At 30.6% G+C, this 24,805-nt stretch overlaps 1 protein-coding gene across 5 annotated transcripts; it reads right to left on the reverse strand.

Annotated features, from left to right (window-relative positions):
- Positions 1 to 2,748: 2,748 nt before the first annotated feature.
- Positions 2,749 to 24,273, reverse strand: LOC130669195 (dual 3',5'-cyclic-AMP and -GMP phosphodiesterase 11-like). Of its 5 annotated transcripts, XM_057471966.1 has the most exons (16): positions 23,851 to 24,273; positions 17,112 to 17,204; positions 11,299 to 11,602; positions 10,405 to 10,816; positions 9,484 to 9,981; positions 8,988 to 9,236; positions 8,718 to 8,828; positions 8,197 to 8,294; positions 7,952 to 8,015; positions 7,445 to 7,680; positions 7,085 to 7,184; positions 6,761 to 7,015; positions 6,503 to 6,612; positions 6,019 to 6,424; positions 5,372 to 5,455; positions 2,749 to 4,369 (listed from the first exon to the last, which is right to left on the reverse strand). In XM_057471966.1, exons 3-16 carry the CDS (start codon positions 11,568 to 11,570, stop codon positions 4,190 to 4,192), a joined length of 3,075 nt encoding a protein of 1,024 aa, XP_057327949.1. In that variant the 5' UTR covers positions 11,571 to 11,602; positions 17,112 to 17,204; positions 23,851 to 24,273; the 3' UTR covers positions 2,749 to 4,189. The 5 variants fall into 5 exon arrangements, with proteins under 5 accessions (XP_057327949.1, XP_057327951.1, XP_057327950.1 ...); XM_057471968.1 differs by lacking the exons at positions 17,112 to 17,204; positions 23,851 to 24,273 and adding an exon at positions 15,294 to 15,417; XM_057471967.1 differs by lacking the exons at positions 17,112 to 17,204; positions 23,851 to 24,273 and adding an exon at positions 14,196 to 14,320.
- Between the last annotated feature and the right edge of the window lie 532 nt (positions 24,274 to 24,805).

The raw sequence follows: 24,805 nt of genomic DNA on the forward strand, positions 1-24,805 counted from the left end.
ATATATATAAGTACAAATAACGGCAGTTTTTAAGACAGAATTTCCTGAAAAATTCCGCTATACATCGGAATGGTAAATATCAGAACATTTATATGTACAGTGGCAGTTTTCGGGACACAAAATGACCTGAAAAATAACATCACAATATACTTGTCCTAAAAACTGCCTCATTCATAATATATGTATATATATAAGTATAAATAACAGTAGTTTTCAAGATAGAATCTCCTGACAAAATTCCGCTATACATCGGAATGGTAAATATCAGAACATTTATGTGTACAGTGGCAGTTTTCGGGACACAAAATGACCTGAAAAATAACATCACAATATACTTGTCCTAAAAACTGCCTTATTCATAATATATGTATATATATAAGTATAAATAACAGCAGTTTTTAAGATAGAATTTCCTGAAAAATGCCGCTATACATCAGAATGGCAGATATCAGGACATTTAAATGGACAGCGATAGTTTTCAGGATAAAAAATGACATCACAATATATATGTCCTAAAGACTGCCTTATTTGTAATATATGTAGATATAGAAGTACAAATAACTGCAGTTTTCAAAACAAAATTTCCTGAAAAATTCCGCTATATATCAAAATCGCAGATATCAGGACATTTATATGGACACCCTGTTTAAAAAATCTCATAGAATCTAATAGATTCTCATAAATTCCCATAGAGGTTTTATAAGAATTAATGATTTCTATGAGAAGTGCTATAGTTAAGTATAGGGCCTCATACATACAGCTATAAGAATCTATCAGATTTTCTATGCAGGGCAGCGATACTTTTCAGGACACAAAATGACATCACAATATATATGTCCTAAAGACTGCCTTATTTATAATATATGTATATATAAGTACAAATAACGGCAGTTTTCAAAAAAGAATTTTCTGAAAAATGCTCCTGTACATTGGAGTGGCAGGACATTTATATGTACAGCGGTAGTTTTCAAGACATAAAATGACATCACAATAAATATCTCCTAAAAACTGCCTTATTCGTAATATATATATATGTACTAATAACGACAGTTTTCAAGACAGAATGTTCTGAAAAATGTCGCTATATACCAGAGTTTCAGATATCAGGACACAAAATGACCTGAAAAATGTCATCACAATTCATATGTCCTGAAAACTGCCTTATTTGTAATATACATATATATATACATACTATAGTATTTTGTATAAAAAATGATCGATGGTATCGACAAATATTAAACGCGACAATTTACAATTGTCTATTATCGTACAATGTAATTATAATTCTACATTATTATAAATATAAACAATAATAATTAATGACTAATATGATAATCGATTAAATTATTAATAGCAAATAACTCACGTAACAAAATTTATAATTAAAAGGATTAAGGTAACAAATATTAGCATAAATTTTCTAGGCATTCCATTCAATATATTAATTCAATTATTTACAATATACATATCCTTTCTGTTTATTATTATTATTATAACTAATTAATTAAGAATTAAAATGAATTATAATTTAAATGATTACATAAATAATTTAATTTATTAATTAAATTATTAAATAATTATTTAAAGTGTAACTTATTATTTAGACATTTAATTGTTCAAAATTGTGATATTTAATTTATTTATTTAACGAAGACTAATTGAACAACCTTGTATTGACAGATAATTATTATTTTAAAAAACACTCACGCATGACATTTTAAAATTATAAATAGAGTAAGTATTGTCTGATAAAAATAATCAGATATATCACATAAAATTTACACTAAGTAATTTTTAAATTAATCCACTCATATATACACGTATATTTAAATAATAATAACAATTAATTTTAATTAATGTAAAGAAATATGGCTACACAATGCATTCAAATGCCTATTAAAATTATATCTGATTATTTTTAATAAACTGACAAAAAAAACTATTAACTGATATCACGTGTGCACAAACATGCAGTGGAGTCTTTAAACCTTTTTTTTATTATATTTATTATATGTAATTGTATGTAAGGTAAAAGACCCAGTGTCTGATCAGGGAACTGGTACTCGATCACTCCATTTTTTTCTGTACATCGATACACAAATTAATGAGTAATCGGGCGCACGGAGAAAAATGCATGAAAAATGCACGAATTTTTAGGCGACCGTCTTTTTCTTCTCATGCAATAATTTCTTGCGACAAAATTTCTCAGCAATAATTTCTCAAGGCATATTTTCTCACCACAAATATTTATTGGTATGTGAAAAAAATGGGTAAAAATAAATTTTTGTGTCGGATCAATTTTTGTTTGAGTAATTATTGCTGAGAAATTTTTGCATGAGAAATTATTCCGGATTTATAAAGGCAGGGAGCCGAATTTTTATTTTACTGTCGCCCAAAGTTTAAACAGGAAGATGAGTCACCTCAAAATTATCATATATTTAAAACTTATTGGTAAATTGTAATGAAAATAATTCGTCTAAAATAGGAATTGAAGTAAAGAATAAAAACTTTCCCGAGTCTCACAAAATGATTTATAGTACAGCATAATAATTTTTTGTGACTCGAGTTCTTGTGTCGTTTGATCGACAGCACAATAAAAATTATTAAATTTTTTATCCATGTACTAGTTCCCTAATCGGGTACTGGGTTCTTGCCTCATAAATATTTTCATTAATTATATTATACACCCTCGTAAGACACGTTCATTAAGTTTTTTATTATAATTAATTTTTATAAATTTTTTCCGTGAAAAATATTACAGTGGACTTTTTTTTTTAATTAAAACGAAAAATATTTTTATAAAATGGGTCCCATGTGTATTGGGCTCGTTTTGTTTACGAGCTTTATTAGAAACAATAGCAATAAAAGCTCAGCGGCAGGCCATTCTAGATTTTAATCAATATATATATATATATGTAATATATATATATATATATATTACGGCGACGAGATTGTGATGCCGCATGCTCCCTCACCGATCAGTCTTTATTCGAAACACGTGATTGTTATAATCATTATGTACTGTGTTGCATTTTATACGGCGTGTTTCTGACAGGTGCATATTAAACATATATATGATGTATTATCGATGAAATTTATATTAACATATATATCATAATAATAATAATAAAATTTGTGTGCACATATAACGCATGAAAAAATATTATAAAACCTAACGGTGATTCAAAAATTAACTCTTGCCACAAATATTTTTATAAACAATCACATATTACTTTGTTTCATATTTTTGTTTTGAAGTCTTCCCTAACACAAGTGGACATAAACACTAAAATACACGTAATTTATTAAAATTATTTTCTCTTATAAATAATGTGTGACTAATAAGACATAATAATTAACGTGCTCATAATTAAATCCTTCCTTGGGATTTGATAGATAAAAAGAAAAATAAAAGTTTATTGTTTGTTTACTTTGGTATGGAGTAAAAAAAAATAATAATGAAGTTAAAGAACGTTTGCGCCGATGGACGATTGTAGGACGCCTATTGTTGAGATAACAAACAGATTTATAAAGTTATTGTATAAATATATCGTCTTTGGGACTGCGACTTGTCTTGATACTATTTTCATTTATTTTATTAAATACCCTAATTATTTATCTGAACCAACTGATTGGACAATAAACGTAATCGCATTTTCCCGCATATTCCTCATTATTTTTTTTTGTTTTTTGTTCATATCATTTCCGCCTCCAATGTTGCCGCTCTATTTTTCTCTCGTATAATTGCTCTGACTATTGATAATGAGTTCCGATGCTAATTTTTTTTTTTGCTCCCAGTGCAGAAATAGACAAAAAAAAGAAGAGAAATCAGGCGGTGGTAATTAACATTAATAAATAAAACTGATGGAAAAAATTAAATACGATGAATTTTTTTCGCGGAATTGCGAGATTATTTAAAATGTCACAATTATATGATTGATAAAAAATGAAGCACCAGACTCATTAATTGAAAATAATTAAAATTTAAACCGTGTAAATGCAATCAGGTACAGCGGTAGCGTTCTGATAAGTTTTGACGTTAAATTATGAAATAATTATTAAAATTTTTCTTATTGTCTGTCGGTCTGTTTGTTTGTTAAATCAAAGACTCCATATAATTTTTTTTTCGGAATACTCAGCGGTAGTTAGCGACTATTATTTTTAAAAAACGAAAAGAAAAAAAGTTAAATTATTCAACGACAGCACTCTCGTGTTTGTCGTTTTCTTTATCTTGATCTATTGACGTCCTATCGTGGTTGGTACAATTCCCGGACGTGCATGTATTCTCAGCCAACTCTAGCCATTTTTTTTTATTTTCCGTTACACCTTCCATCAGTGGATGTAGTTTTTCAGAAAGTAATGCAAATGCCTGGTAAAAAAAAGCAAAAAAAAATTTTATAAAGTAAAATTCACGTTACTTTATGATCCTGAAGTCAACAGACAACCAGTAAATTTCAAATTTTTTTTCAACAAATCTACCCTATCAAAAAAATCTGGGTATCTGGATTCCCATTTGGACATGGTGTAGATTCTCATGGAAAATCGAGGAAAAATTTGCATTGGAATCCATACGATTCCCATAGGGATTTGGGATGGTATGGATTCCCATAGGAAACCATGTGAGAGTCTACATTGGGATCTAGGCTGGATTCCTACAGGAAACCATATAGTAGTTCATCCAAAAAAGCCATGTGGGAACCCATAGGAATCCATATAGAAAAGTATGGATTTATGTAAGAATCCATGTAGGAAACCATGGGTAACTAGATTCCCATTTGGACATGGTGTAGATTTTCATGGAAAATCGAGGAAAAATTTGCATTGGAATCCATACGATTCCCATAGGGATTTGGGATGGTATGGATTCCCATAGGAAACCATGTGAGAGTCTACATTGGGATCTAGGCTGGATTCCTACAGGAAACCATATAGTAGTTCATCCAAAAAAGGCATGTGGGAACCCATAAGAATCCATATAGAAAAGTATGGATTTATGTAAGAATCCATGTAGGAAACCATGGATTAGGTATGGCATAGATTCCTACAGGAAATCATATGGGAGTTCATCTGAAAACGCCATAGGGGAACCCATAGGAATTTAGGCTGGATTCCCATATGGATTTTTTGATAGAGTATTGCAATAAAAAAAATATATTCTTGTAGAAAATTGAAAAAACTACAGATGGAATTTTTTTAAATATTTTTTTTTAACAATTTACCGTTTTTAAAAATTATTAGACGTCGGCAAACTTCAGTATCATGTTATTTTTATGTATATAATAATAAATTTTTTTTTAATGGCTCAATTTAATTTAATGCCGACAAGTATTAAAATGATAAAAATAATTTTTATTGATGTAATTTGTGTTACCTCGTAAATAGGAAGACATATGGAATCAATAAAACCAACTTGCATCAACGGTAACTGATCCTCCTTCTCACGGTTCATGATATCCTGAAAAAAAAAATAAAAATATAAAATTTTATTAATGTTATTTATTTTATTACTCAACAATAAATATATAATGACATCTAAAAGTTTGTGAATAATTAAAAATTAAATAAAAAACTAAATTATTTATGTGACGCATTTTAAATTAATTAAATTATCAGTTGTTTTGTTGATAAAACAAACAAAATTAAGACTGAAATTAATTAAAATTTAAATTTCTTTAATCTCTATCAAGAGCTTTTCTTAAAAGTTACTAGACACTTAAATAAATTTAAAAAAGTTTTTATTAAAAAAAATATTTTTAAAAATATATTTTAATTAACATCCCGTCTTTTCTCATTAAAACTTTTATCCTTAAGATAAAGATTTAAAAACTTTTATCCTGATAAAAATTAATGTGATGACCTGGCACAATTTATTATCGATTTATTTTATTTCCCGCGGTAAAATTCTGTTTACTTGTTTACTCAGACGGACAATAAAATTAATGAATATAAAAACGTTTAAATAAATCCTGTTGAAAAATTTAAAAAATAATAAACAATAAGAGTATTGAGAGTACTAACAATTGGAGTGATGTTGAGTGTTCGTCGTTCAATGTCACCTTGTTCAAAAAATTCGCTGCTGACTAGTTCTGCGACCCGTTTTTCAATTTCCCATGGCTTTGTTATTGCCGCAAGATCGCACACAGTCATTAGCATCCCGCGGAGTAATTCGCGGTGTTCGGTCAACGCCCAGTTGTAGGTTTGACCGCGTGCGATATTTAAAAATGCGCCGCGTTTGCGGAAGTAAACCGCCAAATCTGTTGATAGAATTGCGTCTTCGAGGACTTTAACAACACGCGAGTACTCATCCGGCGAAACGTTTGAAAGAATTTGGTTGCCTTGACTGCTGAGGATCATCAGACATTGATCGAAGTGATGGTGCTCCATTGTCGAGGTAGAGTAGAGTTGCGCTAGTGGTGACGAGGCTCTAAAATCCATTAATAAGTCAATTAATTACTTCAGTAATTAAAGAGACATATTTTTTAGTGTGTGAAAGATAACGTACTTAATTTGAAATGAATTGTTGGTGCCTCTATGGTCAAGGTCATGACACAGACAAGCAATTATAAGAGCCAGGCACTCGATTTCTCCGAATATCTTCCACCACTGAGTCGCCTTGATAGTAAATAAGTAAAATTAAAAAAATTATTTTTAAATTCTGGTATATATAATTATAAAAGGTTACCAGGTCATTGATCTAGCTTTCATAAAGTAATTGTTACTAAAAAAAATAATAAATATTTAGTATTTAAAATTTAGTTACCGTTAGAATGGCGAACATCATTTGCGCGACGTTGAAGGCGTGTCGCCAATTGTGATAAGTAACATTACGATAATTTTTTTTAACACTTAATAACCAACGGCAGAGAACATCGTAATCAATGTGGAAACGTTCAACAAAGTCTAGGTCAAGAAACATTCTTAGGCAGGCCGTGAGAGTATCATCGTCTTCCATTAGTATGTCATCGAACTTGAAATCGTGGAGGTGAAAGTATGCCGAGGATGGCACCCTTAAGCTCTGAGGGGTCATACATCAATCAATAATTAAATAAATAAAAAGTAATGATGGTAATAATAATAATAATACCTTCAATCTCTGTGCATCTTCAATTGAGGCAGATGCGTGATAGCTTAGAACTTCTAGTGTAACACTTTGCTTTGCCATTGCAGTGATCGCTGTTTCATACCTAGAAATTAATTCATTATTAATTTATTAATAATAGACTTTAAATTATTTTTTTGCCCTCCGGTCGAAAAGTGGCAACTTCCCGGCTCGTCGAGCAGAAAAATAGCATACGCACCTTGACCAGTAAATTAAGAAAAGTCTCAGACCACATGTTTGTCAGCCTCGGCCAACAATTACACGTACTCTGAGACTTTTCTTAATTTATTGGCCTAGGTATGTAATACTCTATTATTTATAATTATAATTATAAAAAATATTTACATATGTGTATTATGAATTCCCATTCCACAGAAAATAGCAAAAGCTTCGACGAAATTCTCATCATTTTTAGTAAATAAAAGATCTTCAAATTTATTAATAAGCTGAATAACTCCAATTATTTGACCGGATGAATTCTTAATCGGCATGCAAAGAATTGTTTTGTGACGGAATCCAGCGCCGTCGTCTACCGATGAGTCGAATCGTGAGTCTTCATATGCATTCGGTATGTTTACGGTCTGTAATTAAAATTTATTTTAAAAATATTATTTATTTAAGACAACAATAAATAATTAATAATAATAAATTATTTATGAATTGTGTACGTCATCCGCCAGCATTTAATTATTTGTCATAATTATTTTAATCATTATTATTATTAATTACTATTTGTTTTTACTGATTGTTATGACGTGTGTATTTAAAAGTGATAAAAAAACACTTAAAGAATATTGATAACAGTATAAAACAAAGGCGTACAATGTTTTACTGATAATAAGTGAAGCTTACCTCGCCTGTGGTCGCGACGTACCCGGTGATGCCGATATTTATGGGAAATCTGCTTTCAAACGGACTGCAACATAAAGATACCAATCGCCAGCGATTCGTTAAATCCGAAATCTATATTTAATATTTATTAATAATACTAGTCTATTCTACTGTAGCGAATTAAATATTTACATTAAAATATATATATAAATATATAATATCAATTATTACGCATTAACTCATAAGAAAATACCATTGACAATCACCTAGTTCGAGAATCCTTATCTTCGCCAGTTAGATCGTTTGCTTCAAAATCAAATACCCGAGAAAAACTTCCTTTCGATGCTTTATGGACTAAAAGTACCTGAAATAAAAATCATTACGTCAAATATAATTCGCACGTCGTAAGAAACCGTTCATAAAATACGTTCGCACTTATGGAAGAGAAGGTAATGTCGCTTACTGTGACAAGGGGGTCGGGAGGTTTGATATCTTTTAATTTTATTTTTTTGTTGCGATAGGAAATCGTTTGTTTCATATTTGTAAATATATAAGTATTTCTATGTATATATCTCCGTCATAATGGAGGGAGAGATCTATCATTTGTGACGTAATATTGATAGGGGAATCGCAGAAAATGTGAGACAGAGCGACGAAAGGTGGGGATCTAAAGAGGTAAAATTTTGCGTGACGTATTTTATGAACGGCCCCAGGTGGAAACCGGCCGTGAACGTGAAGAACACAGGCCATAGGTCTACTGGAAAAATGATTAATAATAAATAATTACCTGTACACGTTGGCATTGAATAAGAGACTGGGTGTGCGTCAAAATTCTAAATACCATATGCTCTATTGTGCTCTGCTCTTCAAAAATCATACGAGCTAAATCCAACAAAACCTGAGACAGAAAAAATAAAAATAACGTAAACAAAAAAACAACTCAGAAACTTGATAAGTATAAAAACAAAGTTCGTTAATCTTTACACAGTTGCCAGAAAAACAACTGTTATTTGACTGTATCGTTAAATATGTACATCAACGCAACTAAACCTCTCACCTGGTTTCTCTTGACCTCTAGCTGACTTTTCTCGTACAGCTGGGCATTCTTCAAGCCGATCCCACAAAACTGGAGGTAACTCGAAAATATTTTTTCGTCTTGAACTGTAAATTGAGCCTCGCCGCCCAATTTATTGATAACCTGTGCAACACCTATTACATCACCGCTGCAATCTTTTATCGGCATACACAAAAGAGCTTTTGTTCTGTACCCAGTCAGCACATCTATTTCCCGATTGAATCTATCGTCCTGCAATTTAAATAAATATACATATATATTTATATTTATTAATCAATATTTTCTCTCTATCTCCAGTCTGTTACACTGTAAAAAATTAGTGGAGTGAACGCGGATTAAATTCAGAGTGAATGCGGAGCGGACGACTGTTAATTTATTCAAATAAAATCCAGACCACTCCATAATCACTTCAATGAACTCTTAATTTTGAAAAGTGTAGACTTTTTTTATACAAAACAATAAAAAATAAAATAATAACCATGTATGCATCTGGAATATTAACAGGCTCGCCGCTTTCCGCAACAAACCCGACGATCCCGGTGCCCCAAGGAATTTTAATCTCGTCATTTTTCTCCATTTCGACGAGTGTTGATCTTGAGCAAACATCAAAGAGCTTCGACACCAGACACCTGCTTCGTGGACGAGTTAATTTTGGAGGGCTCAAATTATCCACCACTGATTCATCCGCGCCTGTACTCTTACTTTTACCAGCCGTCTTACTGTTGTTATTATTATTGGTATTATGGTTGTTGCTGTTATTTTTATTATTATTATTTTTAGGTTTGCTGCTATTGTTGTTGTTATTACTGACAAGAGAATTTGAGTTATCGGAGCGTTGGGTATTGTCGCCGGCGCACTTTCGCTCGCCCTGGACCAGAAACAAAGATCCCCGATCCGCGTGCAACAGCATGCTGACATTCTGAAGGATTTTATGACACAGTGATCTTACGTCCAGCTCATTACATATATCCTTGACCTACAATAAAATACAAATTTATATACATCAATTAAATTGTTAATTTTATTTAACGCCGTTTCATGAATCTTAAACACTACCGCAATGATTTATACGCGTATCATAAAATTAATCGTAAATCCAAGAAAAAAAATATATATATATACATCTACATATACAAACTTTTTCTTATCACTTTTTCAGCTTAAAATATAATCCATTAAGATTATCAATCTTAATCTTATTGACTAATATTCGTCAATATCAATATCAATATTAATATATTAATACATTTATAAAAATAAAATACAATAAAATAAATTAAATCACTTAATTTAATTATTTACTTAAGAATTCTTCAATAGGGGAGAGTTAGAGTAAAATGAATGACCCAAATGTCCCAAAGATCTATTTTAATAATTGAGATTAAAAATAAATATTTACCAATTCGAATATAAGATCTCGTTCGTCAAGCTGACGAAGTTCATTCCTAGACTTTCGTTGGGGTCTAACGGCACCACTGGGTCCGCCGCCCTGTTGTCCAGTACCCGGTTGTCCAGATTCTTCGGTCGCGATACTCAAGAATGTCGGCGTACCGTCAATTGTATTGACAATTGGCTTAAGTAATCCACCGCGTTCGAATTCATGTGCTGATATTTTACGTACCGGTGTTGTAGCACCAGAACCACCACCTGGTGACGTAACTGTTGCACCACTGGCATTATTACACGCGTTCGAATTTTGGGAGCAATGATTCTGACCAGCCATCATACCCTCCATCAGGCAATTTGCTGATGATGCTGTTGGCGTTGCGTGCATTACTAACCACGCGTCGACAGTCTGCCTTGTCACTTTTCTGCGCAATAAAATTTTTCATTACAGTAAAAAAAATAATAAACATAAAAGCTTAATTAATTATTAATTAATAAAACGAAAATATCCATGGGTTCATAAATTAATTAATTAATTAATCAATTAAAATGATACAGTATGATGAGTGTTATGTCTCGCTAAATTAATAAAGAAGAAAAATCTCTTAAGAGGGGTCTGAAATTTTTTCTCTATCGCACTCAAGTCGACGAACAGTTTTGTCTTCGTCGCACTTGCGCAGTAAATGGAAACTTCGCCCACGTTTTTCTCTTAAAAAAATGAAAATTTTAAAAAATGAAAACGTTGATTCGAGCCTCGGTCTTGACTTTGCATTTAGAGAATTTGTTTGGGCGAAAATTACCCAGACCCTCCTTAAGAGTAAGTCAGGAAGTTGGCAATTGTAAGAAATATGTAAGCGACGATTAGATCATCATTTATTATTAATAATTTTAATGTAATGAGACATACCTTAGGACATAATCATTGACGAAATCCGGATGCTCGTCAAACCAGGATTCCATACTTGCGTACTCGGGATTATATTCGGTGGTTGGTGGTGAGGAATTTGATACGACGGACGTTGATCCTGAGCGATTTGTCGGCGATGTATTGTTGGTACTGACATTGTTGGTAGTTGATTTTTGATGATGATGATTTTGTTGATCCAGTGCACTTGTCTCGTCTACCATAACTCGACTTTGTACACTTTGGACAGACGGAGCTGCTGTTTCTGCTGTCATCCTCGGTTCTCCAATGCTCCGTAAGTACAGCCCTAAGGAAAGAAAGTAAAATAAATATTTTAATTACAATAATTAATTTTTTTTTCTAAATAAAATAATTTTAATTCGGCAAATTAATACTTAACGCCACGTTAATTTTATTTAGCAACAAACTTAATGTTAAAATTAACCGGAAGTTTTGCTGGCGTATTATTTTTCGTATTTCTAAATCAACTAATGACTAGCTGTGGTTTTTATTATTATTTTCTTTCGCAATCCTTTATTGCCAGATGTGCTGCTAGTCTATTATTTATTATTATTTTTATTTTTATTTAGATACCAAAGATTAAATTAATCTATTTACAAAATATTATAATTACTTAAAGATATTATCAAAATATTATTAAAATTTAACTCAAAATCTCGTGAAATATTTTAATTTTCTAAATATAAACAAACTAAATATTTGTACAGATTAAACTGCATTCCAATAATTTAATTGGCTAAAAACCCATGAGTAATAATTTTTTTGTTTTTTTTAAATTTATCAAAATAACAGAATTTAATTGTCAAAACGGAATTCCCGCTAATAATTGAAGCCCATCGCTTAATTACTGCGGCTTATCTTCTATTTCTATTTTCAGGGATAAAAAAAAGAGACCGCTGCAAAAAAAAAATAATACTTTTTTTTTAATTTAATAAATTAATTGTAGCAGCAAAATTATAATTATCATACGTAATTTTTAAAAATTAAAAATCAATTAAAAAAAAATGATGGCAATAAAATAAAATTCTAGATAAATCTGATTGACGGATGTATAAATATCCACATATTTATACATATATGTATCTATATATCTTACGTAATAGCCGGTCCATTCGGAGATAGAGAATTATCAGCAGCACGATTGACCGGTGGATGATTATTAGCAAGTAAACAAATCGAGTAGAGTAATTTTATTATTTATATTTTTAAACAACAAGACACAAGACATTACTATTTATTATTACACGTGATTATAAATATCCCGGATACATTAAAGTTTAAGATTACACGTCAGTCAAAAATGTAAAACGTTAAATGAAATATAAGTGATAAAATTTAATCACAATCCTGATGCACATTATTAACATATGTAATATGTAATTGTGACATTGAAGTGTCATTACGCGGGTGGTCCTTCCTGCGTGTCTATTTAATAAAACGTCACTCGTAATAAGAACATCCTTATAGCTCGCGTTTAAAAAACAAAATAAAAATAAATAAAAAAAACCCGAAGCGAATAAAAATAAATAAACGTAAAAAAAATATAAAATAGATAAGAGTAAGCAAGACAAAAGTTATTCGCGTGTGGTAACGTCCGGCTAGACTGAACTTACGTTTCAGTTTACACGAGGCGTCAGATAACTCAGCACAGCAAAAATTTACAACAGACTGTCTCGTACTGAAAATCGCCGACATGTTAAACTTATTTATTTACCATCATCGTATCGTGTTTTGAGTGACACTCGAGTTTATATATTATTACTTTTATTTTTGTTATTTATTATTCACCTCAACTGTCATTAATACGCTCAGCTAATAACTAATTACTAATTACTATTAAATTATATACCTTACATTTTATTATTTTTATTTTTACTTTTATTTTTATCCTACTCGATATTATTAGATCTTGTTAATTTAATATTAACTTTATTATACTATTTATAATGTCCACCTGTCACGTAACAATGCCATTATAATGTAATAATAAATTAATTATGCAATGATGTCAATAATAAATCAGTTGACAATAACGTCGAAATTACGCTGTAAATAATACGGAGTAAATTCGGAGTAGTTACGGATTTTCCTATCAAAAAAATCCATGTGGGGTTGCATGGGAACCCACAGGAATCCATATTTATATAAGAACCCATGTTGGATTCCATTATCTGGATTCCCATATAGAAACGACATATGAACTTTGATATATGAATTTCTTTGTGGGAAATTTATATGGGAATCTGGTTTTCTATACAAGTAATTTCTATAGAATTCGGGGTATCCAGATTTATGATCCTGAAGTTAGCAGACAATTGACAATTATAGAATTTTCTTTTCAACCATTGACTTAAAAAAAAAAAAAAACTAAAAATATGCACGTGTAGAAAATTTAATAAACTGTAAGTGCAATTTTTAAAAATATTTTTAGTTTGCAATTTATCGTTTTTAAAAAAATCCAAAAATTTTTAGACATCGGCTAACTTCAGTAACATTCCAAATTTCTATGCCTATCGTCTATTGATACGAGTCTATGAATCTTTGCTGAATTTCTATAGAAAACCATATGGGAATCCATCCGAAAACACCACCCACATAGGAATCTAGACTGGATTCCCATATAAATTTTTCTGATAGGATTTATTTAAATTCAAATTCACTCAGAGTTCCGGAGTAAAAAAAATCACTGCACACAAGTTAATAGGAAATTTAGGAGTTAATTTTACTCCTAGAGAAGTAAGTAAACAGAAATACACCGCGTTCACTCCAAATTAAATCCACGTTCACTCCGAAAATTTTTTACGGTGTAAATTTAAGTAAATAAAAATGTACTTGTAACTTTTTAGATAATAAAACCAAAATAATGGAAATTTTTTTACCAGATTCTATTATTAAATTCAAAGCATGTAGTCCAAAGTAATTTGTTCCGAAATAAATTTAGTATGATTGGTGAATATTAAATAGACTGAAAGAAAATAAAGTAAATAAATTTGTTAGAACGGAATTTTTATCCGGCTTGAGGTAAGTCGAAGACTAATACACAAATATATATACTACGGATTAAGACAATTGAAATTTAAGACGCAAGTAAGACAATAAATCCACGTGGTAGATAGTATCACTGTATTATCAACGAGATAAAAAAAAGAAAAGTTATTAAAATAATAAAATAAAAAATATAAACAACGTACTGTTTTGATGATTAAATAACTAGAGAATAATTTTACGTCTTAGGAAAGCGTAGTATGTAGTGTACGTCTACTAGACTACTATACTATATGTATAAATCATTAGCCAATTAGATAAATACTTATTTTTTTTTTTATTTTTTTTTTATTTTTAATGTCACTGGCCTTACGATAAACTGTAAATGTTATGTGGATACTGATAGCTATTGTGACGTCGTGGTACTATTTTATGCAGATATACCTGCTGATTGGTTAGCGAGTTCTGGGAAGTACATTTTAAAAAATAAAAACATAAATTAAAATAAAAAGTATCGACGTTATCATGACGATATGATTGATGGTTGACAATTGACGCAATAGGCGTGTGACGTCTGTCGAGCCATTCGCGGTGTGTAACAATTGTTCGATTAATTTTTGAGATAAAATGGAAAAAAAAAAAAAAAATGTAATTAAGAATTTAAATAAAAGACTGGAAATTATTGTACGGCTACAGCTACACCTACAAACTACTTTATCTATTAATCACACAAAATCTAACACGACAAATTTTTTTTTTTATTCGATAAATTTTTCAAGCCAATTGACATAAATTTTCCAATGTTAAAAATTTAATGTATTAATTTTCTGTATTAACTGTAAAGTTAATTACTCTAAAAATTCTTTTTTTTTTTAAATAAAGCAGATAATAAATTCCAAGACGACGGAAAATTTTTGTCAGGAAATAAAATAAATAAATAAATTTGTAAAATAATATTAAATAACAAAGTTGTAAATAATTTATAGATATACCGTTTTAGTTTTAGTAGTAAGAACGTCAGAGTTATACGTCAGCAGGAGCAACAGCACATTTCCACAGCCAACAAACGTATGCACACTAGACTCAAATTGTACTAAGTAAAGACTTAAAATTAAATGAGGAGGGCCAGAGAGGAGAGAAGTGAAATGAAAAAGAGTGGTACCAAGTTAAGTTATGCTCAACTGTACTTGTGCCTTAACTTTGGCATTTTCCAGTAGTAGCAGCAGCGGCAGCAGCCAGTTTTATCTATAACCACACTACACACTACACACTACACAGTACAGACTTAATTCAAGTTCGTGGTTAAACTTACACACATATCACAACTAAACTAAAACTTGTACAGCTGGCGGCTTAAATACATATCCCAGTTCATGCCGCTTTTATACATTAGATTACACTAGAGCCGGTTGGTCGATGGTTTGATGTACGAGTACTGCGACCTTTAGTTTAATTTAATATCAGTCATGTCAAAAGTACAAATTTACATATGCACAGTTTTATTTAGTCGTTTAACTGAATGGTAATACAGATGTTTATGGTGTGTACAGGAACAATTTAAGTGGACGAAGCCACGCAATCGCAAAAGGTCAATGTGAAGAATGGTATAGAAATAAGTCTGTTGGATTGAGCCGCGAGAGCAGACTAATTGACCCAAGATGACAAGGGCCAATTGAGGCCAGTCTTCATCTACTTGAGTAATTATCCATTAGTTGCTAAACATCCGCATCCACATCCTCTCAAATATATTCTCATTAATGTGACTGTCTTACTTTTAATTATCACAATGACTTAATTACATTTTTTTTTATATCATTTCATTGTGAGATTAAATCTAGCGGTTTTAAATTTTCATCTCAGTTTATTTAAATTTATCTCGGCAAATTTAAAACTGGTAATACAGTTTTTTTTTTTTTTACAAGTCAACATAACTACAAATTTAAATTTAAAATTACCGCGCCTATTTTATTATGTTTTTTATAAAATATCTCAAACTCCCATTTACTGTTAGCATAAAAAATAAATAGAATTATTCATAAGGAGAAAATTCTTTTTTATTTTCACCATTTTCCTACCATGTTAACACTCATTGCCGTGATATTTTACCTTTCATCCTAACGACGAATTTTCCCTCTTTACTTGGACATAAAACGAGTCAAGTAGACATTTATTGTAAATCTTGTGACAAATAAAAATAAAGATACTGATGTCCTTCGATATATTAAAAGGGAAACTTTCAGAGTCATCAACATCTGTGAAAGTATTAACACATAGAGGTCAATACCGCGTTGTCCATGAGGATGCTGTGAATCTTATTACACTGGGGCGTAAACGACCAGCGGTCAGAAGATTAAGTGGCTCCGATTGCGGGTATACCAGTACAGTAATACAACTAAACATTCTACCAACTACATATATATAAAATCAGTTAGCATAGTTACAGTTAACTACAGTGTATGTAATAGGGAGTAAAGGACAATTGTGATTAATTCGAGGGCTTATCACCCTATCAGCAATAAACCGCACGCGTTCCCTGTCAAACTCTTTAGTTGTTGTACCTCACAACTCATACCTACATTACACATTACTTAAGAACCCGTTTTATTACTTACACATATGTATATAATATTTAACAAAATCATTTAAATATTTATTAAATTTTTCTCTCAATAATTATTTATTTGAATTTAAATACCAACTTTTATCTAATCGGGTGTTAATTTAGTTAAATAAATAATCAATTAATGAAATAATAATCTCATTTAAATATTATATAATTAGTGATAGAATATATATGTATATATATGTACCTGGTTTTCTGCGCGAGCTCCAGAGCACAGGAGGATGCGCGGAGGCGGGGTTACCAGCCGAGGCAGCCAGCTTGGATGATGTATTCCGCGAGGCTGTAATTAATTTATTATACATTACTTTTTTTTTTATTTCATTTTTTCGTTTTGTTTGTATCACTATTTATAATCTAACAATTTAATTTGATTTAAATTACATATAATTATTTATTTATTTATTTAATAATTATTGTTATTAGATAGCAGATAATAAATACCAAATACCAGACATTAGATATTGGAGATAGATTAATATGTATTGATAAGCATTAATGGTTATCGAGTGTGTTAAGTGTGTTAAGAAAATACACGATTATATTAATGGGTGATAAATAAAACTCGATGACCTTTGGAATATTGGAAATTATGTGTATTCCCGAGAAGCTACTCGTCAATTATAACAATACTCAATAGGTGTATAAATAATGTGTAGATGGTGTTTAAAATAAACTGTGCTACGGTCTATTGTTCATTAAAGATATTTGTAAAGCGTTGGATTGTTAATATAGAGCGATGATATTTAAATGAATCCTTTTATTTACACTGTATAAAATTTGCGGATTAAATCCGGAGTAAATGCGGAGTGGATGTCTGTGTATTTATATGAGTGTGAATGTAGCAGATATCAGACAAATTTTACAATTTAAATAAATAGAGTAAATAATTAATAAAATGAAATTTGAAAAAATGCGCATTTACAAAATTTTAAAAATAATAAGTGCATTTTTTTTCCAGTATTTACTCTCTTTATTTATAATTTTAAATTTTTCTTAGGTCTGCTACATTCACACTCGTATATTTATTTAATCCTTTTGCACCATAAAAAATCGGAAGTATTACGGATTTTATTTCAATCCGCGTTCACTTCGATTCGGAGTAAATTTCACTCCGACGGGATTAAATAAATAAAAAGTCACTCGCTCCAGGTTTAACCCGCGTTCGCTCCACAAATTTTTTAGTGTCGAGTAAAATTCGCTCCGAAGGGGAATTTATTTCATAGATACTCCGATTTCCCCTAAAGGGGGTTTATTTTAGGATTAAAACTACGAATTGGAGTGAATGCGGACTTAAATAAAATTTAGACCACTTCGAAATCACTCCTCTAAAAAAACAAACTCCCATTTACTCCGTATACGGAGTAATTTTTTTCTAAAACTCCGAAACTCAGAGAAAATTCAGATTGAAAAAAATCCGTAATTACTCCAAATTACTCCCGATTTTCTACAGTGTAATTTTTAAGTAGGTTAGTAATAATTTTTTCCTTATTTTGCTTTTAACTTGTTGAATGATAGTGTCACGCCGCAAATTCATATCGCGCTGATAATAAACGATGGAGGAAGTTTTTTTTTTTTTTTTGAAGGATTTACTGAAGATATTTTTTGGTTTCCTCTGATAAAAAAAAGAGTAATATAAATGACAAATGATGATTATTTTAGCGAAGTTTAACTGCAGACATAATTTAATTTTTTACTGCGAAAATATAAATAATAATGATGGATACAATAAAATAAGAGGAAGTATTAAAAAATGAGGTTATTATCTTTATGCAAAAAAAAAAATAATAAAATAGGATGAAGGAAAAAATAAAATTAGATGAATGAAAAAAATAAAAATGAAAGAAATCCGGGAATTCCGTGAGATAAAAAATAACGAGGGGTGACTCCCACGCTTGACTGAATAAATAGTTTTTTCACGAGCTTCTTCGTGGGTGGATCGGAAGAGTTGTCCGGTTTAAATTCAAATTTAAGATCCTAGGATATTGTTACAGTTGGGGAAGGAGGGCATTGAAATTGAGATGAAGATAACAAATAGGAAATGAAAAATATTTTAAATCATCAGCTGAGATTTAATATCCGATTCTTGAGATTATATCCGTAATCGTTCGCGCACTAAACTTGTATTACCTCTTATGTAAGATATCGCTTTTATTATTATTATTATTTTTTTTTTACTTCTGTCAAGTATACGCATATATTTATATGACCTAAGATATTCTATTTTCATTTCCCAGCCCTCGGAATCTTTTCGGCCTCATTTAAATACAATTTATCACGAGATTTCGGATAATATATAATCATTAGGCTCCAAATATATATATAAATATATATTAGCCTTTGAAAATTTATTGATTTTACATTAAGAGAGCTGCGTGTTTTGAATTAAAGTCTAAAGTCATTACCGTTTTCTGATATTAATGAAATTTTCGGCATTCGATACAATTAAAAATCTGATGTCATTATGAATCATTAAATTATTCACATTCATTATATCTAATGACTCTTTAAATTAATAAATAATTAATGAATTTTTTTTTTTTCTTCAAACTCAATCATTAAATTGATAAATTATATTATCTGTCAAATACAGTCGACAGCTCATTAGAGGATGATAAAAAAATTTATGAATTAAATAATTAAAATAGTTTTTTTTTTTTTTTTTTTTTTTTTGTTGACAAAAATAATATTGAGATTAAAACTTAATACCGTAGTTGAGAATAGTACGGATTAAATCTTATAAATAATTCAACATCAACATTAAACCAACGATTTATTTTATTTAGCCATTGACAAGTAAGGCATTAAATAACAAAAAAAAATTAAATAAAATAAAATAATAAAAAAACAAGTATGTAGTGAGAGAATCTTATCCGTTAGGTCTTGGCGCCAGTCGATGAGAGAGCGACAATTCTAAACCTACAACTACTACCAAGTTTTAACTATAAACTATACATATATATATATATATATATATATATATATATATATATATGAAGATTTATGTAACATATACGTATATAGTTAACGAGGTATACGTGACCGTACGTCGTCATCACCGAAAAATTTTCTAGTGAAAACGAGGGCGAACCCATATAATAGTTATTGCAATTCTCGAGAACGAGTTCATGTAAAATACCTGTCTGATCTCACCATCAAGATCACAAAAGTAAAGCAAATAAAATATATAAAAAAATAAAAAAAATGTAAAATACCAACTATAAAATAAACATAAAAGAAAAGATAGAAGAAATGACTTCTCGAGTTTTTTATTTGTTTTTAGCCCGAGGCAAAAGACGTTTTGAGTTTTAAAAAAAAAATTCCCTTGAGCTGTTCCATTATTTTACTCTTTATATTGTAATCCCGTGAGGGATGTTTTCCACTCGTGCTACGCAAGAAAATTTATCCTGCATAACTTTTCCATCTCTTGGAGAGAAGAAATTTTTAAAACATGTCAGCGTATGTAGTGACTCGGATTTCCGCATTTTAAATTCTTTATACGTATAAATGAAATATATATGGAAAAATATACAAACTTTTTTTTTCTATTCATCATTTTCTCGTAAACTTATTTTCCTTTTTAGTTTACATCAAAAATTCAACCCACGTGCTGATATTTTTTTCTATTTTATTTTTATTATTCTCAATATTTTATTCTCTTGTCGTTACAAGTAAGATAACAATCAGTGTCAAGTTTATTTATTAGTCATTACTAAGCTCTAATCAATAATTATTTAATATCAATACCACGTGAAATCTATACATATGTTCATATATGTAGTAAAATAACTAACAAGTATTTCATATAATAAAAGCTGTCAGATTAATTTGGAGATAAAAATATCATGATAACGGTATATACTCAAGACTTTTGTCTTATTAGCTTTTGGTAAATTATAACAATTAAAAATTAGAGTATTGTACATAATAATAACAATAAATAATAATATTTATTTATGTTAAATTACAATCAATTTTTTTTGGTATTTTAATATCGACCAGAGAAAAAATAAAAAAATCGTGTGCACATTAAACAAATTCTCTTTAGCCATCTTATTTAAAGTATATATATATATATATATATATATATATATATATATATATATATATATATATACTGTAAAAAATCAGGAGTGAATTCGGATTTTATTTCAATTCGAATTCACTCCGTCACTGAGTTTCGGAGTTTTAGAAAAAATAACTCCGCATATGGAGTAAATGGGGAGTTTGTTTTTTCCAGCAGAGTGATTTTGGAGTGATCTAGATTTTATTTAAATCTGCATTCACTTTGAACCGGAGTTTAATATTTAAGTAAACTCCCCTTCGGGGTAATTTTTACTCCAAAGGGATTAAATGAATATGCAGTCATCCGCTCTGCATTTACTCCAAATTTTATTCATGTTCACTCCGAAAATTTTTTACAGTGTATATGTATATATATATATTGTCTGTAGTAAAGTAAAGAGCAAAGAGTCTGTATGATTGTGCGTGTATATGCATATACACGAAAATCCCGTGTCAAGTATTCGACGAACATATCACCGGACTCGAAAACATCATCCGTACATTGCAAAGTCGCCAACAAGTTAAAAGTAAAGAGTATTAGTAATGTAATGAGCAAGTGAGTGAATAAGAAATGTTATTGTTAAATGTAAAATAAAGAAAGCAACGAGCCGTAATGAAGAAAATACATAATTTAAAGAAATAAGAAAAGGAATAATGTAAATATATATATATGGATGTATGGATGTATGCAAAATGTATTGTATTAATGTAATGTAAAGAGAAACGAAATGAAAGAGTGTAAGAACTGTAGATAATACAAATGCGTGGTTGGGGGCACGGTTTTAAACACCAGACGTTTATCAATATTTCTTTTTCAATGTAATGATCCTATCGAGTATGTACACTGGCGATTGTTATGTATCAGAATATTCTAGCGTGTCTTGACAGTGACGTACGTGCTGTCGTGCGTCAAGTAACATCGATCATCGTAAGAACAAAATAAGGTAGGGGCCGATGATCGATGACAAGTAATGTAAGTCACAAGCTCGCTGCTCATCATATTTATTTCGTTTTACTTTATTTTATCATGATGCACTTGTGTAAGTGTGCGCACGTGTGTGTGTGGTAATTAATATTTACATTTATTTTACGCTTCATGTAAATAGATGAATAATTATAAAACATTACAAGAAAGTTAAATAGATGACAAGTCTGATTAAGGACAAAATGTTCCACTTGCTCAATCAACTAAAATTTAATTATTTTTATTTAATTATTAATAAATAATCTGTTGCCTCAAGTACTAAAATCCGTCTTAAACTTTATTCACTTTACTTGTATTAGTCATTCTTTCAGTCAACCGGCAAATGTTTACCGACTTAATATAATCCTCTGAGTAAACCATATTTTTCTATTCTTCTCTCATTTTCTCTAGTGCCAGCAGTTTAAAATGATAATAATAATACGGCAGAAAATTGTATCTTTTTATCCCCATGGTTGCGGACGATTAGGAAATCGTACGGACGAGTGACCACCCGCTAATGAAAAATATAAGCGCTCATAATTCCTAGCGATTGGCCCTCGTTAGATTTTCGCTGATAATCACCACGATTCTGTGCGCCCACCCACTACAGATATCATGAACATCTGCATATAGACCTATAACACTCTACTTTTAGTATATATAAATTGACTATATATACCGAAGGCTCTGAGTAGGTCTGCCCAGACCCATAGTTTTTTAGATCGTAGCTGTGTTAGCAGTACGAAGCTTGACCGGCGTCAAGTAACTGTGTAACACTGGTTAGAAGCTAAAGCACAGTAATTTTTAATCACATACTACAATTAGCTCATATGTTGACCGTGATTGTTTAAATGAAAAAACAATTGTTCGTTTGAACGGCTGTTAAAAGGTAAATGACATGTCTGAGGAAGAGAAGTCTGTGCGCTCATACGCCACTTAGCGGTGACTCCTGAAACTACGCCCTTCTCTCAGCTCTACATGAGTACATTAATATTTATACGAGAAATCAAATTCTTAAAGCCGGCAATATCGTGTCAGAGCGCGTAGACATTAATACAAGACTAGAAGGGCGTAGTTTCAGGAGTCACCGCTAAGCGGCGCATAAGCACACAGACTTTTCCTCCTCAGACACATGTCATCAACCTTTTAACAGCCGATAACTTACGTAGCTATGCAACCTATGAGTTTTTGTATTTTTTTTATTTTCCCATATTCGACACAGATCGATTGATTCTTTTTAAAAGCTCTAATGTGTAAAATATAAAATAAATTTCTAGATAAAAGTTCTTTTAACAGGAACTAGTAAATACTCAAAATTTTAATACATTGTAAAATATAATGTAACATTTAAAGAAAATTAATAAACATAATTTGAACCTTGAAACTAGGTATGCGACAGATATCATGATATTTGTGATATTTGTTGTGGGTGGACGTCCAATAATCAATGAAAATCTATCGAGGGCCAATGGCTAGAACACATGCACTTCCTCTATTCTCCATGTGCGAGTGGACGAACGTACGGACTTATGCCTGCAAATTCCTAGGTTTTTCTAAATCGCCCGCCATCATGGGGGATACGAGTGAATATTTAAATGCCGTAATAGAGAAATGTATTAAAAAGTAAGGTAAGAGACCTAGTACCCGATCACTCATGTATTTGTATATATACTAAATTTTACTGAATATAGATATACAAATACAGAGAGATCGGGTACTAGGTCTCTTACCTTACCAGTAATTTATTAATAGTTATAAGATATAAGCAATAATAAAATGGAAAGTTATCAATTATTAATTTAAATTAATCATTGTCTTACTTATAAAATATAATTTATTTTATTATCTTCATTGAAATAATTTATGCTCATGAATAATAAACAATAAAAAAAAAACTTACTGGTAAAAATTTAAGGTGCTGCACCCGCAACTGCTTCCCACAATTCCGACTCGCTTTCGATCGCATCCGATGGCCTTGATCAGGTGTTGATGATCGATCTTTGTTACCGATTACCAAGTCCTCAATTCACTCTTCGCTATTTTAAAAATCACCTTTCAGTTATCGGCTCCAATTTAAACTTTTAAATTATTTACATACATATGTCCAGCTTTATTTATTACATGTCCACTTTGTAGCTGATTAATTTAAATAATTAATAAATTTTATTTAAAATCTTGTATTTTTTAAATAAATAAATAAATATTGTTGATAAATAGTCACATTAACACACATCAGACAATGACGTACACTTACAATCGACTATCCAAAGTCGACTGACTGTTACTGAATGCGAAGCGCGTTTCTCGCCTATTATATGTATATATCTAGACACACACATAACATATATATATATTTGTATATATATATTGAACGATTTATCGTATCATGTAGACGCTTTTCGTAGTTATAGTTATCGTTGTGTAGCAGACCAGAATTAAATGAAAGACACATTACTGTACGTCATGTTGTTATATATCTATATATTAATAATAATAATAATAATAATAAGTTAAAGCGAGAGAGACAAGATACAATACAACAAATAAAGAGCCTTCGTGTATATAAAAGTATATTGCAAGAGTGTAATGGTGACAGAATGGTTGGTTTAGTGCAGAAGAGACGCTCGAGGAGTTGATGTTGAGTGAAAGAGAGGACAGAGAAGACAGAAGAGTGTAACGGGAAAACGAGTAGAAGACTACTCTGCGGGAAGAGAGGGTCATACATAGGGATAGGAGTAGGGGCAGGGAGGATACCGCGGCTCGCGGGATAGGGTAAGAGTGTAGTCGTGTAGAGGATGAATTAGGGAGGGATCCGGAAGTACGTTATTTCAGGATGTTCGCCGAATAGAAGCGGC

This window comes from Microplitis mediator, chromosome 5 (assembly GCF_029852145.1).
Source record: "Microplitis mediator isolate UGA2020A chromosome 5, iyMicMedi2.1, whole genome shotgun sequence".
In the NCBI taxonomy this organism is placed as follows: domain Eukaryota; kingdom Metazoa; phylum Arthropoda; class Insecta; order Hymenoptera; family Braconidae; genus Microplitis; species Microplitis mediator.